The 19,547-nt window shown below is 40.6% G+C and overlaps 1 protein-coding gene across 1 annotated transcript in view; it reads left to right on the top strand.

Annotated features, from left to right (window-relative positions):
• Window positions 1-19,547, top strand: part of snx4 (sorting nexin 4) — a 62,165-nt gene that overhangs the window by 10,698 nt on the left and 31,920 nt on the right. Inside the window, exons 2-10 of the mRNA XM_034186404.1 lie at window positions 5,509-5,633; window positions 9,143-9,284; window positions 13,104-13,253; window positions 14,912-14,959; window positions 15,559-15,614; window positions 16,046-16,122; window positions 17,439-17,499; window positions 17,735-17,800; window positions 18,020-18,109. Of these exons, the coding sequence (XP_034042295.1) occupies window positions 5,509-5,633; window positions 9,143-9,284; window positions 13,104-13,253; window positions 14,912-14,959; window positions 15,559-15,614; window positions 16,046-16,122; window positions 17,439-17,499; window positions 17,735-17,800; window positions 18,020-18,109 (815 nt within the window). The remainder of the gene's footprint in view (window positions 1-5,508; window positions 5,634-9,142; window positions 9,285-13,103; window positions 13,254-14,911; window positions 14,960-15,558; window positions 15,615-16,045; window positions 16,123-17,438; window positions 17,500-17,734; window positions 17,801-18,019; window positions 18,110-19,547) is intronic.

Genomic DNA, 19,547 nt, shown 5'->3' with positions numbered 1-19,547 from the left:
TATCCCCTTTAAATCCGGGTTTTAGTCCACTAAAAGTGTAGTTATTTAGTCAAAAGAAAACTCAAATTTTAGTCTTGTTTAAGTGGAGACATTTTTAGTCTTTGATCGAAAGAAACAATAGATTATTTCTGATTACCATTCAGTCAATAAGCCACAAACAGACACAAAATACTGATGAACAGAGAGAAATTACTTGGGTTTAAATAGAGCCGCTCACGTGCATCGGCTGTGTTTGGGTCAGATGACCTCTCACCTCTCCCACAATGCAGTGCTTCACTTGAGAGTGTGAGATGGCTTATGTGAGCCATACTAAAATGCGAAATGGGGCCTAAAATTACGTTACGTTTCATTACATGCACTCGATTATGACAAAATGAACTTTATATCATAGATTACTCACATAATAAAATATGCTTAATGCAAAACTAATGCCATAATCCATCTCAGAAGTCAATACCAACAACCTTTCATCCCATTTCACGGATTATTGGTAATTATCACTAGTTGGCAGCACATTTGATCCCATTTTGCATCGGGTGGGCTATTGAGGTATGTATTTCATGAAATTATCATTTATTGCAGTGATTCTCAACCGGGGTGCCGCGGCACCCTAGGGTGCCGTGATCGATTGTCAGGGGTGCCGTGGGTATTTTTCATATTCGCGATTACCGTGAATTATTTATTTTATCCATAAAGCATAAAACGACTCAGAATCTGATGTCAAACGTGCTGCAACCTCGCTCTCGTCTTAAGGCGGGACAATAACAAGGAGGCTGACGGCCGATTAAAACAGTGCCGTCTCCTTCAAAAGCCGTCTAAAATGCGGAGCTGTTGGTGTGTGTCTGTGCCTGTGTGTGTGTGCGCGCGCGCGGAGTTAACAGGCTGCAGACTGCGAGGGAGGGGGTGGGTGAGGGAGGGGGTGGGTGAGGGAGATTCCTGAATGCAGGCGCGACACGTTCAGTGCGCAGCGAGCGCGGAGCAGAGAGAGGATTTTAACCCAAGTGAACGTTAACAAAACGGAAACATGAAGCTGCCTTTACTTCTCTCTGAACTTTCTCTAAAGGTGTGATTCTGCCTTTACCGTCCTGTTCACACCATGTGCGTGTCGTATGCTGAATTTATGAGATCATGAGATGAAATAAATGGTCAAATATCTTTAAAAACATATTTAAAAAATGAGAATATATGAATGAACTGAGCCACAAAAAAAAAAAAACAATGTTCAGACGCACAGATCACAAAAAAGCAGGTGAGAACTCTGAACTTTAACAGCTGTTATTTTCCAAAGGTATTTATTTGTTCAATCTTGAGCTTAATGCAGTGTTTAAGCACAAAACGTGACTGATGAGGAGAAACAATTTCAGAAATGCAACAGAAACAACCACAAATCAGAAAAGTTGGGACTGTATGTAAAATGAAGATAAAAATAAAAATGTTGCACCATTCCCAGTTTCTCCACTCACAGAAGCCAAACATTCTTCCAGAGTTGTGTAATTATACTACAATAGTAGAATATAAAGAAGGGGGGAAAAAAAAAATAGACAATATATTCGTCAATCGCAATTATTTGTCTGACAATTAATCGTCTCCAGAAATTCCTAATCGTGACAGCCCTACTTGAGATCAGAGCGCAAAATGCTTGAGGATTTTCGAAATGCGGTGTTTTCTGTATCGATTTTCTATTGCGATAATTGGGTTTTGCGCAAAACCAGAGGTAATAGCATTATAATATTATTTTGGTTGGTGGTGTGCCGCAGGATTTTGTAAATATAAAAGGGTGCCGCGGCTCAAAAAAGGTTGAAAATCACTGATTTATTGTCCTTATTTCCTGACTATTTACCTCCATTTCATAATCATCAGTCCCCATTTTGCTCCATTTCCTTACATTCCGTTCATTTCGTATTTTAGTATAGCTTGTCAATAGTATCGTGTTTCATACATCTGACAGTTGTCTATGGACAAAATACACTTGTTGAATGATTGAAGGTTTGTGGTGTTTTTCCCCTGATATTTTAAAACCACAAGGGATCTTGTCAGATGCATTTAAACATTGGCTTTTCTTGTCCGGCTCATATTTAAAGTGGGACCAGATATTAAGACATTTCTTCCATATCTTTTTGCTGCATGTAGTTTCGCATTGCAGCCACATGGTGGAAGCACTAGTACAGGGAATAAAGCGGTCTGTCTGGGTGGCTGCAGCAACATTCTGAATGTAATTAAGCCCTTGTAGATGAAAAATAATTTTATTTCATGAAAAAAACATTTTAGTCTCATCTTTTTTGGCAACAGTAATGCATGTTAGTATCATCTTTGGCAGTGTTTTAGAACACTGATGCTGGCCTGTCTTACTCATGAAAATTGGTCGTTGATGACAATATTTCGTCTCATCTAACAAAATTAGTTTTATTTATTTATAAAATTATAAACGGGTGTTTGTATACTGTCAGGGGAGCATGTTTTGATACTCATATGTTTACCTATGATTTCAAAGTTAGCATATTTTGATGGCACTGACTATCTGTATGTAGCTGTATTCGTAAAATGAAATTCTATTTCTATGTAGCATCTCTCTCATTGGCCAATATAGATCGTATGATCATGAGGCTACGTACTTGTACGTACATGTATTTGCTATTGATATCTAGATTCCTAAAACCCCCTTTACACAGGGATGGGGTCTCTCCAGCGGTCCTTGTGTGGCCATGAAATTGCGTTGAACACCGCATGACACTAAAGTCCTTTTGGTATCCTCTCACAAACCGCTATGATCGCAGTGGTCTCCGTGAAGTAAGCTGCACCTGATTTCTGCAAGGGAGTCGGCAAGCCCAGAAGATGCACAAGTACCACACAGGCCATGGAAAAACCCCACAGAGCACCCCATAATCGCCCAGTGGGCATGCCATTTTTTGCTGCGGCAACAGCAGATCATCCACTGTAACATGACTGAAGTGATGGGAGTTTGGACATGAACTCGGGGTGAGCAATATCCTTTCAATATCACAGCCAACAGGCGCACAATGATAGGGGCTTGTTCCGTGAATTTTATAAATGAAGTTCATTTTATAAAGCGCAAAATGAGTTTCTTGTCAGCTGATGTCCGCGGAGTTTGTCAGAAACTTTTGTGCATGTTCAAATCTGAACAGACACCAGGCAGAGAGATTTGTCTTTTAATTTTCCTGTGTCCAATGGTTCATTCTGAGCTTCTGAAAGCTCTGGTGTCAATTCAGCACAAGCGGACATGCATCTCAGCTGCCAGTGATAGTGTGCATCACGTCAGACAAGTTAAATTTTCACCAGATGTCTGTAACAACTTGGGTAATCCACACATATAAAGAAACCAAAACAAATAACTATAGAAATTAAGTTATGTGTAATAAAATGGAATGACACAGGGGAAAAAAATATTGAACACACTTACTTTTTTTTTTTTTTTTTTAAGTACTTCATACAGAAGCCTTTGTTGGTAATGACAGGTTCAAGGTTTCTCCTGTATGAGGAAACCCGTGTGTGATTTTGGTACATTCTTCCACACAAAGCCTGCAAATCTTGAAGGTTCAGTGGACCTCTTCTATGAACTCCAGTTTCTAGTTCTTTCCAGAGATTTTTTTTTTTTATTGGATTCAAGTTAGACAATTGGCTGGACCATTCTAATAGTTTTATTTTCATTCTCTGAAATCGTTTGAGATTTTTTTTTGGCTGTGTGATTGGGATCATTGTCTTGCTGAAATGTTCACCTTGTTTCAATTTCATCATCCAGGTGAATGGCAGCAGATTTTATCAAGAATATGTCAGTATATTTTTCCATTCATCCTTCTTTCAATAATATGAAGTTTGCCAGTGCCAGATACTGATAAACAGCCTCACACTGTGATGTTCCCACCTCCAAACTTCACTGTAGTGATGGTGTTTTTGAGTTGATGTGCAGTGCCATTTGACCTCCAAACATCATGTGTATTATGGCATCCAGAGAGTTCAATTTTGGTCTCATCTGACCAGATGATATTCCCCCAGTATTTCACAGGCTTGTCCAAATGTGCAGCAAACTTTAAACAAGCTTCAGTGTGCTTTTTCTTCAGCAGTGGAGTCTTGTGTGGTGAGCGTGCCTGCAGGCCATGACGGTTGAGTGCATTACTGATTGTTTTCTTTGAAACAATTGTACTGGCTAATTCCAGGTCTTCTGAAGAGTTTTTTGGGTCTTGGAGAACTCTCGTGATGTGTTTTTTTTTTTTTTTTTCTTCTTCTTCTCCAGTCCAGTCTCCAGAAATCTTGTGAGGAATACCAGGTTGTTCTGGCTGTTGTTACATGACCATGTTTAGAGGGGTCATGTGATCAAGTTTTTGTTGTGTTTGTCATTCCCCCCCCCCCCCCCCCCCCCCCCCCCCACCACCACCACCACCACCACCACCACCCACACATCTAACCCTCATTGCAACTTCTGGCTGGAAATATTTCCTGACTTGAGTTGTGGACCTTAATGTGCTCTTCATACAGCGGTGGTTCACAAAATCGTGACAATCCCCCTTGCACAATGGATAATGAAAATATTGCAGCAAGGTGCTCGATGTTTTGCCGAGCAGATGCACTAAAACGCATTTATATGAGATATCGGAAATACGAATTTTCAACATCCGACATGCAAAAGAAAGCAATAGCTACTCGTAATTAAAACTTTTTCACTACTTGTGTAGTGTAGTGATTTGCACCGATCAGTCCACTTCTGTCCACTTGTTACTTGTTGTCTCTGGTTTTGAGGATTTATTGGGAAACATCGCCAACAACACAGGCAGGTTTATTTAATTCCCCTAAAACATACAATAAAATACAATTACAAAATAAATTATAAGCACATGTGAAATGGACAAATAAACAAAATCCATTACAGTTTAACAAAAATAACCCTGTACCAAATACTGATTTGGTACAAATTAAAAGCATTCAGTGGATTTAACTTATAACAAAGACTAAAATTTTGACCAGTTTGATGATCTACACTGAGATATTTGTTTCTCAAAATAATACCATTGATATTGTCATGGAGGGGATTCCACTAAAGCACTGTAGTTATAGCCATGTGATATTTGTGTTTTTCTTGCTTGTCATGGAAAAATCTCACATGTTCAGTGCATTAGGGGCAGCACAGCCATGTGGCTCAGTAATGTCATGCTGCTAATGTTGCAGTACATTCTTTGCTTCATACTCATCCATTTTGAGCCCATGTTACACGTGACGGCTAACATGAAATTAAGCTGGTTCAATAGGAAATCTATTTGGGACTTCCTGTTTGGTATGTGTCAATAGAATTGAAGTGTACAAAAGTTTCTTCTGGGGCCATGTTGCAGTTGACCCTCCTCATGGGGCTGACGCTCGGCCCATAATGAGTCTCTTAAAAGTCTGTTGGTAACACTGAAAAGTTTTTGCCTTTGACAGCAGCCCTCATAATTAATAGATGTCCTGTTTGTCTTTTTGTCTCATTATCATACTTCCTCTACAATTTTCATGGCTCTGTAGATGGTGGAAAGAGGGACGGCGCTGTTGAGAAAAATGGAGATAAATGTGGCAGAAGCAGAGAAGAGAACTGGGAAGAACACAGTTAACATGCAGGAAACATATACTGTCTATCTGATAGAAACACGGTAGGTCAAACAGTCATCTTCTGACATTCTGCTCTTGTGTTCCGTAAGGATTAAAGTACTGTACCTGCCACAGATTTGTTATGTGGTTTCCATAAAGGCTGTATAATGAGAATGGACATGTCATAAGAACACACATCGACTGCTTTGACTTAACATGAGTTAGACAAAGTAAGTGTTTATTGATTCGCAAAAGCTGTTTGCAAATGTGCCGTGCATCTAGACTCAAGGACACTTCAAATTTACTGAAGCACCTACAAGACAAATCCAGATCTGTTTGAAATTGGTGAGTTTCAGTCCATGTTAAAGTATTGTTCCTTACATTAGCCGTGTAGGCTAAGGTAATCTAACCATAGCTTGCATTACCGTCCTATAATCAAACTATGTTTGTGCTTTAAATTAGGGATGCAAGATGATGGTTTGGAAAATATCGGTAATAGCTGATAAAAGCTCAAAAGTTAATTATTGGTATATGGAAAATTTATGCAGATTAAAAACTGTCTGATAATATGACATTCAGACTGCGGCACGTGTGATTCTCCCTTTAAAAGTGGACGCAATGTCAGCAGCTTTTCATCATTTTCAAGGCACAAGGATGGGGATATGCATTATGGGAAATGTGGTTTATTTGGGGTATTTAAAGCAGTTGGCTCAGATAAAAGATTAAAATTTTGTGAGAGACTGTGGCCATCACTGTGAAGTTTTATTGAAATCCACAAACCCTAGTAAGAGAAGTTGTACTGTATTTTCCGGAGTAGAAGTCACACCTGTCAAAAAAAAAGCCTCTTGAAGAGGAAAAACCATTTATAAGTCGCACCTTTTTCTGCATTATGAGCTCTTTAATTTGGGATTTTTGTGCATTGTTGTAGTGTATTTTTTATTACTGACATTTATTCTTTAATTATTGCAGTTTGTTTTGCTTAGTGCTTTGATTCTTGGGAAAGTTCTGTATAAAGTTCTGTATAAATAGAATTACTACTATTATCAGATATTCCTGCCATGTGTGGTTTGTAAGAGCGCTCTGATCTGCTCAGGACGTGAGGAGTTAATGTGACATGCAGCCAATCAGAAAGCGAGGTGTTTGACCTGGGAATGTTCGTGTGCGAAATCTGTTTTGTTTTTACCGTGTGGCTGACACCACAGACTGTACAACTAAACGTGTCAGATCTAAGATTTGTTTTTATCTCCACGCGTGGGGTCTCAGGTTTTGGAAACCTACAGATAATTTAAAAATCCTGTGCTCGACAACACTGTGCTATAACCGGTCGCCAGTAGATGGCAGTGTTCTATACATTTTGATGCCGGTTATATCACACGGTTTGAATCACAATTTAACAGACTTTTCGGTTTTTGGAGGAGCAACCTGGGCTTCTTCTGGCATTTTTACATAAAACAAACACAATAACAGCGTCTATAAACCCAGAGAATATATTCATAAGAGTTTTAGGCACAATACAGAGTTTAATGCTGTTGTCCGTGTGGAGCCTGATCAGAGTGTCTCAAATGCATTTCTCCTGGCATGAACTTTTACCCATAATGCACTGCGCACATGCCATGTCCACACTAAAACCTTCAAAATTAGTGCATTTCTTTAAAACTAAAACATATATCTGATATTTTCTCTTTATAAAACTTCAGACGTGACGTTAATTTAAATAACTTGTCCGAAATTAGTTTGGTTAAAATTCTAACCATAAGATAAAACTGTATGCTTCTGGATGACTTGGGTGCTATTGCCAGCGTATTAGTATGGGGTCAAAAGAAATGTTTTTTCTCTTCTATGACCAGTTCTCCATTGCCTGCAGAGGATTGAGCAGTCTATTCTGGAACCAGCTTTTCTCTGTTTGTAGAGGATAGAACTGCGCATCTACTATAAAAAAAACTATGTCTGCAAAAATGTTAGCGGTCTAAAAATGATCAGACAAAAACTTATTGGAAGATAATTGCGGGGCTGTGAAAACTCTGCGAATCCGTGGGATTCCGCGGATTTCATCATGGGGAGGGGGGGTAGGATGTTAGTGTTGTACTCTTTAATCGTGATCATCACTGAGTTTTTAAAATGTTTATTGCAAAGTGTGCTTTTTTTTTTTTTTAACAACATCGTGTAAGTTTTATAAGTCCGTGGACACTCATCTGTGTGTTACAGATACAAATCAGTTTCCTCGGATCCGCGGAGTTTCGCAGAGGAAAAATGCCACTCAAAGCATAGCTGTTACGACAGTTGTTGTAAAGCAGGACTGGTTGGTTGCTGAGGCGACGCTGTATGGCTCCTGTGCAACACTTAAGCTAAACTTGTGGATGTGGATACATGTGGATATCCCAAACTTTTAGAGCTTTCAAGTTTTTAAAAGATTTGTGCAGCATGTCTGTCACGGACCGATGTCGCACAGAGAGAAGATGGTGAGAAAGACTGTTTGAAAAAAGGACAAGAATCTGTGGAATTGTCGCTGGCTTCATCAACGCACCTGAAAGATAAAAGAAAAGTGAACTGTGCCCTCTCAGGAAAACACGGTAAGAATTTTTCTCTCCCTGGAAAATAAACATTCTGCTGTTCAAACAGGATTTTAGACAAGATTATGTGACTTTTTTTCACTAATCTAGACTTTCTTTCGTTGTAAAAAAAAGACATTGTGGCTTTGAATGGATTTAGGCTGCATGAATTTACACAAGAATATAAGTGACTTTTTACTATAAGGTATGTTATTGATGATTTTCCAAATATTCTATCAGCTTTAGCTGTGGTTTTTAAAATGCTGTAACAGTCTTTTCAGTCTTCATGAATTTCATGTAGTTTAATTGTTCTGAGTTAATGCATAATTTGGTTTACAGTTAAAAGGAAACTCATTCCAGGTCCTACTTCCATGTCATATTCTGTTATTTCAACATCATCTTTGACAGGTCAAATAAAAAGTTGACGAGAGGGTCATTTAAATATCCACTAATTTTGAGATTTGTTCTTCCAGGAGATGCTGAAAAAGTATAATTAGATAAAAATTTAATTGTGGGGCCCCAGACCCCAGCTCCTGGGGAGCTGTACCCCCCCCCCCCCCCCCGCAAATTTTCCTCAGATTTCACAATTTTCGTTTCACAGCCCTGTAATTGGTCTGATGATGGTTTTCAAAGTTATCTGAAAAGCTAATTTGATAATGAAAACATTATCTTTGATAATTACCGGTTAGCAGATTAGCGGAACTGTGCCCACCACTGGTTATAGCCAGGTAGGGGTCAGTGAAGAATTAAGCAGAGGACAAACTTTAAAAATGCTCAAAACATATTGGGAAAAGTATACCACGTTATTTGTCTGATCATGACAATTCCGAAAAGCTATAGTTTGGACAAACTATACAGCAAGAATAGTGACAAAGGTCAGTTTTAGTTTGTACAGAGGTCAGAAGTTAAAGTTGCTCCAATTTTGTAAAAGTGATGCAAATTATTGGTTAATAGGGTTTTAAAAAGAAATAGTTCTCACCATTTGTCATGCTTATTTTGCAAATTACGTATTGTCTCTGCAGACCAGCCGAATCTGTGCCAGAGGGGGGCACACCGGCAACACCTGACATTCTGTGGAGACGCTACAGTGAGTTTGAGCTGCTCAGAACATATCTGCTGGTCACCTATCCCTACATCATCGTTCCTCCGCTACCAGAGAAAAGGGTGAGTGACATGTTTGGGAGATTGAAGATGTTTGTGTGGAGGGAATGTCAGGCTCTGCATAAAACTGTTTTGATTAATTTAGAATTTAAATGAATTAGCTTATAATGCGCCAAATCACAGCAAAAGCTGTCTCAAGGCACCTTACATAAAACAAGTCAACATAAAATTGAATAAATAATTAAAAATGAATAAAAAATTCAAATACATAAAAACAGAAGTAAAAGAATAAAACAAATAAAAATAAAAACTATCCATAAGAAAGAGAATAAAAATAGGTTTTGAGTCTTGACTTAAAAATGTCCACAGACTCGGACTGCCTCACGGTCGCAGTAAGACTGTTCTAGAGGGTGGGTGCACGATAAGAAAAGGCTCTTTGACCTGCTGACTCTCCTGACTTCTTCACCCTGGGAACACAGAGAAGTCCCGCATTCTGCAACTGCAAAACCCGGGCCGGCACGTAGCGTTCCACCAGATCACCCAGATAAGATGGCTCCAGTCCATGAACAACCTTATAAGTCAATAACAAAACCTTAAAATCTGCTCTCACAGAGACAGGGAGCCAGTGCAAAGATGCCAAAATGGGTGTGATATGTTCAGACCTTCTGCTGCGTGTCAGAAGTCTGGCGGCAGCATTCTGAACCAGCTGAAGACCCCTAATGCTGGACTGTGGTAACCCTGAAAATAAAACATTACAATAATCTAGTCTAGAAGAAACAAAAGCATGAATCAGGGTCTCAGCATCAGCCATGGACAGGATGGGGCGGATCCTTGCTGTATTTCTCAGATGGAAAAAAGCAGTCCTAGTAACATCCCTGATGTGGAGGTCAAAAGACAACGTGGGATCAAAATTACCCCAAGCTTCCTCATTTTGTCCGTATGATGTATGACACAGGAACCCAGGCTGAGCGCCAGCTGGTCAAACTGATGCCGATGTCTCGCTGGACCAAGAACCATCATTTCAGTCTTATCAGAGTTTAAAAGTAGGAAGTTACTAGACATCCAACTTCTCACTGATAGAAGACAGTCCTCCAGGGATTTTATGGGAGTGAGATTTCCCGCAGTTATCGGCATGTACAACTGAGTATCATCAGCATAACAATGAAAGGCAATCCCAAAACAGTATACGCCCAAGGGGTGCCACATACAGGGAGAAAACCAAGGGGCCTAAAACAGATCCCTGTGGAACCCCAAATCTCACGTCAGCAAGGTCAGAGGTAGTGCCATTATACAAGACACATTGAGAACGACTGGACAGATACGACGTCAACCAGGCAAGGGCACTTCCAGTAATCCCAAAAAAGTTCTCCAACCTGTTGAGCAAAATATGATGATCCACGGTATCAAACACAGCACTGAGATCTAACAACACCAAAACCGTAGTGGTGTCTGAGTCCATTGCTCGCAGAAGATCATTCACAACTTTAGTGAGCGCTGTCTCTGTGGAGTGATATTTCCTAAAAGCAGACTGCAGCGGCTCAAAAAGATCATTCTCAGTGAGGTGGTCTATGAGCTGCTGTGAAACCACCTTTTCTAAAATTTTGGAACAGAATGATAGATTTGATATCGGCCTGTAATTTTTCAATACACTAGGGTCAAGATTACATTTCTTAAGTAATGGTTTAATCACTGCTGATTTAAAACATTTCGGAACAGATCCAGAGGTTAATGACAGATTAATAATTTCCAGCACAGTCGGCCCAAGAGTGGGCCACAGGTCCTTAAACAATTTTGTTGGTATGGGATCAAATAAACAGGTTGTGCTTTTTGTCGATGCCACAAGTTTTGTTAGCACGCCCAATGAAATACTATTCTGTCAATCTAGGTAACACCTCAATGGTAGCGCCCACCTCCATAGCAGGTTTTAATGGCTGGGCCGAGGCGTGCTGAGATATGCTCAGCCTAATATCTTCTATTTTCTTCTCAAAATAATCCAAGAAATCCTCTGCTGAAAAGGGAGAACGACTAACAGGTGGCTGCCCATGAATAAGAAATGCAACCGTGTCAAACAAAAACTTTGAGTTATGTTTGTTTTTACTGATCAAATCCGAGTAATAGGTCCGCTTCATGGCCAGTAGTGCATGCTTATAATCTAAAATCTAAAATAGCATCCAGCCACACAAGGCGGAACACCTAATTTGGAGTAACGCCATTTCTGTTCCAAACCTCTAGCCTTCTGCCTGAGGTCACGCAAATAATCATTGAACCAAGGTGACTGTGCCTTAGGAGGGCGTGACCTTAAAAGAGGAGGCGCAATCTTATCAAGTGTAGTTTTAAGCGTTAAATTTAGACTATCCACGAGGCTGTCTACTGATTTAGCATTCTCCATATTCAAAGCTAAAATATCAGGTAGTCTGGCCTCAAGTTCAGTCATAGTTGAGGGTTTAATACGATGCTGCAGTAGTAGACAAGGTTGTTGTTCCACTAAACGTGGCAGCGTAAATGTAAACCTGATAAGTCAATGGTCAGAGACTATAGATGCGAGAGGCAAAATGTCAATATTTGTGACAGCAAACCCACGTGCAAGAACCAGATCCAGGGTATTTCCACTAATGTGTGTCGGGTCCTGAATGCATTGCTGGAATCCTAAAGCATCCACAATTTGCATAAATGATTTAGTAAGGGGATCAGAGGGCTTATTTATATGAATGTTAAAGTCACCAATAATCAAAATGTTATCTGCACTAGTTGACAAACTAGAGATGAACGCACCAAATTCATCTAAGAAGTCAGAATATGGGCCTGGGGGGCCTATAAACAGTGACAAAATAACATAGCTGAACTCCAGTTTTATGACCCTGACAGTACTTAGCATCATGGGCATAACGGAGAGTCAGATGCTCAAAGGAATTATATTTGTGACCCCCCAAAAAACCTAAAGAAAACCTAGATTTGTAAATAAAAGCCACACCCCCACCTTGCTTCACACCACGAGACACGTGATTAAATGTGTACGCTGGTGGACAGGCCTCATTCAAAGGAAGGAGAGTTGTGGGTTTGAGCCAGGTTTCACACAAGCCAATCATATCTAAATGATGATCCATGATTAAATCATTAATCAACAATGATTTCGAGGATAGTGATCTGATGTTCAGGAGACCCAGGGTAAGGACCTCAGTGGGGATGACAGTCTCACTGTTCGGAACCCGGCGAAGCAAGCCCAGGTTCCGAGAGTGCCACTGGCGCACATCAGTCCGGCGAAGACGTGGATGTCCGGGCCGACAGTCCTCAGAGCCGACCAGCGGCACCACACAGGCTCTAACTGGATCCACAAGGCGCCAGGGCAGCACAGATCTGCCAGAATTCTGTGCACAGCTCGTCCGGAAGCCAAACAGCAGGCCAAACAGAGCTTCAGCTTCACCAGACATCCACTTCATCTCCCGCGGCGATGATTGCGCTTTCGGCCGAAAGGCAGCGCAGGAGCACGGCACAGAAAAGCCGGCACCTCCAATAAAAATGGGGGCGGAAAGTTCTGTCCACCCGCTGATAACCACACCGCACCACGAACCGGGGGCTGGAGATCCAGCAGAGTTTGGCGATCATACACCCGCTGTGCCTCTGACTCAAAAACAGCATAAATTAAAAACAATAAAATAACAAACAGACTGGAGAGCAGCAGACGAACAGCCAGACACAACGGTGCCATCTTGGCACTCCCTGAATAAGATAAAAAAAAAACAGGAATACAATTGATAAAAGAAATACAATTTTTAAAATTGATGTGGTACATAATGTGTAAACCTGCTGGTTAAGACTCTGTTGACCGCAGAACATTTGTGATAGAACTTTCTGCTTTTGCTTCTTGGATTCTGTCTCCGGCAGGCAGAGTTTGTCTGGCACAAACTCGCAGCAGACAACCTCGACCCAGACTTTGTTGAGCGAAGGAGAGTCGGCTTGGAGAACTTCCTGTTGCGTGTTGCATCACATCCTGTCCTGTCCAATGACAAAATCTTCTTTTTGTTTCTTACAGAGGTTAGCACCCAAGTATATGCAAACATGCACAGTCACACTTGAGGAAAATACCACAACCACAAAACTATGCAAGACGGTCTTGTTGTGAAACTTTTTATGGAGAGCACCAAAAAAAAATCAGATACTGGACAACTGCTTCAGTTTGAAAACACATCAAACACACAACTGTTGCATGGCAGTATACGAGGTCTGTTAGAAAAGTATCCGACCTTTTATTTTTTTCAAAAACTATATGGATTTGAATCATGTGCGCTTGCATCAGACATGCTTGAACCTTTGTGCGCATGCGTGAGTTTTTTCACGCCTGTCGGTTGCGTCATTCGCCTGTGGGCAGGCTTTGAGTGAGCACTGGTCCACCCCCCTCGTCGGATTTTTATTGTTTAGGAATGGCGGAGTGACTGCCGCTTTGTTCCATGAAACTTTTTTCAGAAACTCTGCCAGACAGCCAGATGGAAACCATTTGGAAGATTCAGATGGCTTTCGGTGAAGATTCTATCGGTATCACACGGATTAAGGACCATTCAAACTGGATTAAAAACGGCCCATGGTGGCGGAGGGCGCACCGTGCCCCAAGCGGCCATCGACAGGCTGGAACGAGCAGATCACTTCCAAATTTAAGGCTCTGTTGATGCAGGACATCGTGTGACGAGCAGAGAAGTTTCAGAAGAGGTCGGGATCAGCACTTTATCGGGACATTCCACTGTTAAAGGAGATTTTGTAATGAAAGACGTGCGGACGGATTCGCGCGTTGGGACGCAGCCGCTCATGCCGCTGGACAAACAACACCTCCGTGTTGGAAGTCTCACAGGACAAGTTGGAACATGCCAAGCTGTTAACAATTTCTCAGATACTCACTCGACTGAAAAGCCACCGAAAGCCGTCTGAATCTTAGTTTTCTCACAGACCTTGTATATATTAATTTGTTTGTGTAAATCTTGACCATTAAACATGGTAGGAGTAATTTTTCTTTTTACTGTATTACTGAATGATCATACATTGGATCAAAGATGCTAGGAAATTACACATTTTTGCTTTAGTACCCCAATTTTCTTTGCAACATCTCAGTTATCTGCATTGAGCTTTCCTGTTGAACAATTCAGCAATTTGTGCAATTTGAAAAATAGCATCACAATGGAATCAAAGCTGCCTTTCAGCTATATTTTTATTAGCAAAAAAAACAAGACATTTATGTTGCATTTTCATGGTTGTCTGTATGTAAAACATATGTGTTTGTGATTATGGCCATTGGGAAATGCGCACAGCTATTTTGATGATCTGGCACTTTTTAAAAACTGAATACAACTAGGGCACATACTTTGCTGTCTGTGAGCTTAAATGCCATATCATGCAGATTTGTGCTTATTTGCTACTTTTGGTTTGTGGACCAGTGGTGGAAAAACATTTGCCAATGAATGAACAGGGTCATAGGCCATCTGTCCAACCTCAGTAGCTGGCCTTACTTACTGAGCAGTTCAGCTCATGGTGTGTTTGGTTAAATTGGAAACTTTTAAAACGTCATTTATTGTTTGTCCTTTCTGGTCCAATTTTGCAGCATAGTCTCATTAGTGAAAACCCTTCTGTTGGTTCTCCATGGTGCTACTGTCACTCAGAAAAGCACATTGTTAGAATTCTGTGTGGTAATATGTCATCTGTTTCAGGAGAAGGGGTGGAGGGATGCAGTGTTGGAGACGGGTTTCCAAGACAAGGTACATATTTTGTCTTGCTGCAGCTGCAACTTTTTTTAAAATTACTATTAATATTATTTTCTTGATTGATTGGACTTAGTTTTTCACAAGTACAATGAAATATTGAAAGTGAGCATTGAACACACCTGCCGCATAATCCAGCTTGCCACTGTTCACCTTTAAGTCCAGTCGAAAATATGACTACATTAACAACCATTACACAGGACTCACATTTGTAGCTTGTGTGCTGCTAATGTTAGCAGACCAGTTGAAAGCAACAGCCAGTTTAGCCACATTATGCAAAAATGTACTTTTTCCCCATACTGATGGACAGTGGCACAAATTGGTCTTCTGTATGAGATATTTGGGAAAAAATCTGATTGCATTTCATGTTTAGTCAAGTATAATACAATATAACATTTTATTTGCTCAACTGACTATTTGTGATGGTAATGTAATGAAGATTGTAAGTGTTCCAGTGACATGGCTTCCTGTGATCAGAGAATTGGATCATCTTCAAAGTACGCTTTCCTGAGTATTTGTTCTCAGCTGTATGCAAAGTGACACCATACATTTCCCCCTTGGTTCTAAAGCTCTTGTATTCATGTGTTCCCTCACAGGTTGACTCCAGATTGAAGTCCCTGAGTGCCATGTACAGAGTCAAGAACCCTGACAGGTATGCAGCAACGTGTGTATATAATGTACTTTTAACCAAAACTGTGTATCAGCTTTTCTGACCCCCGTTTCATAGGACAGACCCAAAGTAAAAATAAGTTCTTCCGGTTTCTCCATTTTCACTTGGAGTCGCCACAATTGATCCAATGTGGATCTGCATGTTTATTTGGCCGGATGCTCTTCCTGAAGCAACTCCACATTACATGGAGATGCGAAAGGGCTTGAGCCCTTTCTCATCTCTTTCCACCATCATCATTACTTTTTGCTTTGCCGCAACAAGAAAACCATTTAAATTGAAAAGATTTTTTTTTTTCTTTCTCCAAATGGATTATGGAAGCGTGCAATTTACTGTTGTACAATTCCAACTGAAATAAGTGTTTTATATGCGGTGCAGTAGTATCAGAATTTTGTCCCATTTGGTTTGTTCTCCAGGCGATTCACCGCTCTAAAACATTACAGTGACGAACTGAACACGGTCATCTCCCAGCTGCTCAGGGTGCGGGCGGTGAGTTTTGTATGTGAACCTTCAGTTAATGTAGAAAAAAAAAAATGCTGCACATCAGAGTTGCGTTTTGCTGACTGTGAATAAAAAAAATATGGGTAATCAAAAGTCGTACAGGGTTTTGACAGATTGTTGAGGTGATGCTTCCTCCATGACAAAATAAAAGAAAATGATGGAAGTTGTGCTGACAGGCTGAAAACTGTTTGCACACTCTGCTTTTCCTACGCTGTGCTTTCTGGTACTATATGACGCTCGCCACAGTGGGAACATGGATCTGACACAAAGCATGCAGATATGCAAATACCTGCAGTCCAGATCGTTGTGACATGCATCATTGGCCATTTCTGCATGCATACACTCAATGAGCACTATATTATGTACATCTCTACACCTGCTTGTTTATGCAAATCTATTCAGCCACTTGTGGCTGCATGACATTGAATAAATGCACGCAGCTCTTGTCATCAAGCTTGGATTCATCTCAGAAAAACTGACTTGGGAAGAACTGTCATTCACTTTGTCTCTAGATGGATTTAGTTTAAAAACAATATCACCTGGCTTGTTCTGTGTGCAAAAATGTCTTGTTAGAGGTGTCAAGTTGAGAGAGGTGTACTTGATTCACACTGACAAGAAGGTGACAGCAACTCCAATGGCGAGCATGGCTGCAGGCTGTTTGCCACTGAGTACAGCAACTCACAGCTGCTTCAGGAGTTGGCAGACATTTGTCTGCAGAAAGTGGTGTCTGACCAGAGTCTCCCTCAGAAATGCCAATCAGTGAGAACGTTTCAAAATGAAGGAAAAAAGTAGGTGTTGAGGCACAGACACAGCAATGAACAAATGTCAGTATACTGTGCTTGTTGCTCTCTGCCTTTCCTCCACTCTCTGTACACCAGGAGTTATTGCAGTAAGGAAATGCTGCACAATGTACAAACATTTTCTCCATTGCCAACTCAGAAGCCCCACTGTCTCATGTTTTGGGGTGTGACAGCAGTGTGATATGGCTTAAATGAAAACACAGTCTCTTTTCAGCTCTGGACATGAACCATTGACACTTTATTAGGTGGGATTTCTGCATTAAAAAAAAAAAGCTGGTAAAAGTGTATTTGTCTGCATACTTTCCTGTTGACTGTTTTGACCACTAGGGGGCAGACGGCTAACATGATCCCCATAGCAGTGGCACTTAGTCTGTAAAATCCTTCTTATAATATTTATATTAGCCTGTACAAGCAAGTGCATCAAATGAATAATTTGAATCTGTAGAAGTAGATTGACATCATGCAGAGATTTAAATTATGTGCTAAGGTGCAGTGTTCGTTGTCTTAGAAAGTGCTGATAGGCTGTATGGAGTGTACAAGGTTCATGGTAACTACGGCAGAGTATTCAGGTGAAACCAGTTGTGTTAACATTTACAAATGTGTGTACATACTCATACACCACCTTGCAGTATTAGCAGTTTCTGCTTTGCTATTTTGCTTTTCAGTCTTTTGTTTTTTTCCCCCCAATGTAATTATGTTAGAGAGTAGCAGGATACCTCAAATTCTGTTTAAAAGGTTTGTGAGCCAGTAGTACAGTTGTACCAGTAATGTTAACATGTGCACTGTGCTGTTCTTATTGACAAGTGAGTGGAGTGCTGTCGAGAAGGAGATGGGAGAACGGACTGCAGGTGCTGGACACCACATGGACACGTAAGTAGAAGATGTATAGATACACTCAGGCTGGTTTACAGTTGTGTAACCTGAAACGTTCCCATAATAATAGTAACAGACATGTAATTACACTCATTTGTCATTATTTATTACACTTGAATTACGCTGCAGTTATCAGTTACACACATTATAATGCAGTGCTATGCATAGTACCCTTTTTATGACTTCACCTGCAAACATGAGTTGGTGTGTCCACAGGTATGCTGCCTCAATCGATGACATCCTGGAAGAAGAAGAACACTACTCAGATCAGCTGAAAGAATACCTTTTCTACACTGACGCCGTCCGGTAGGGTAGTTTGATTGGTCACACTAGATTTTGGTTACATTTTAGCTGTGACTCAAGACTTTATCTTTAGTTTTGGTGACACTCAGATGGAGTCTCCAAGGAACTAAGGCGTATATACTCAGGACTGGAGATGCAGTTGGTGCCCATGCTTAGCCCTGCTTTCTGTAGTGTGGAAGCCGGATTTAAGACTGTGACTCCCCCTTGATGTGATGCCAGTCTGATTCGGGTTACTTCCTGCACCATTTACAGTTGGGTGGATTGGAACAGTGGTACAGATTAAGCCTGTTGTCCAAGGACACAGATGGGGAGAGTGACCAAGATCAAGCCAGGTCTACATCTTGATAGCTCAACTCCGTATTCCACTGAACTACCTGTTCCATGCCTTGGGGGGGGGTTCAGGGCTTTGGTACACTGTACACTTGGTAGGCTCAGAGGAAGTCTCCAATGAATTGAAGTGGGGGGATTGTATGCGTCAGAGCGAGACAGACATATATTACCTTAAACAATGAGAATCTGTCAGGTTACATCCATTAATTGGATTGACTGCTACTATCCGGAGTGAATATATTATTAAACTGTACTGAAAATCAAGGCCATGTAATCTCCACAGTGTGGGAATTAATAGCTGAGGTAATGTTGTTCTGTGTATGTCCATATGAAAATGGCTGGCAACACAGTAAAAAAAATTATGTTATGCATTGTGTGTGTAAGGTCTGTCTGTCGGAAACCGAGTTTGATCCAGTACGAGTTGGAGATGGTAGCTCAGGATCTGGCTCATAAGAAACACAGAAAGAGGAGCTAGCTACTGGGGTAAACCTCTTAACACCCACACGGGCACATGGAAACAATTTCATTCATGAAAGTGTTAAACACCTTATGGTGCACAGGAGGATTTTTCATGACGTATGACTCTCTATCCTATAGAAACCTCAGAAATCTGCATCATATTCTTTGACTTGCTTTCTGTTGACATACTTGTGCTAAAAATGTTTCATATTACACAATAACACTACTTCCACAATGTTAGCAGTTATGGCTAACCACTGAAGTTTGTTGGAGCCAATTCAAAGCAAAGCATTAAGTTCTAGTGCATTTAATTGTCACCTTTTTGAAAAAGAAAACATTACTTACTGCAGCACAGAAATAATGTTTCACCAACATCTTAGCCATCACGAGTCAAAGCTTAATGCATTTTGGTAAACAACTTGGTGGCTGTGGAGTTTGTTTGAATTCTGATCACAGTGAATTACTGAGAGGACCCTCTCATGTTAGCTTGTCAATTGCTGACTGGCCTGAGGAGAGTAAAGTATTTGCTCTCCATCTATTTCTTGATTAATTTTATTGTAAAATGACATTACCTTGAGTTCAGAAGAGAGCTTGGTAGTTCAGTAGTCCTTTTTCATCTTGTAGTTAGTCTTTCAAAAACCAAATGTCAGCT

The sequence above is a fragment of the Thalassophryne amazonica genome, chromosome 14 (genome assembly GCF_902500255.1).
Source record: "Thalassophryne amazonica chromosome 14, fThaAma1.1, whole genome shotgun sequence".
Classification (NCBI taxonomy): Eukaryota; Metazoa; Chordata; class Actinopteri; order Batrachoidiformes; family Batrachoididae; genus Thalassophryne; species Thalassophryne amazonica.
Note: the sequence above shows the minus strand (reverse complement) of the source record. Positions and strands in the feature narration are given on the sequence as shown.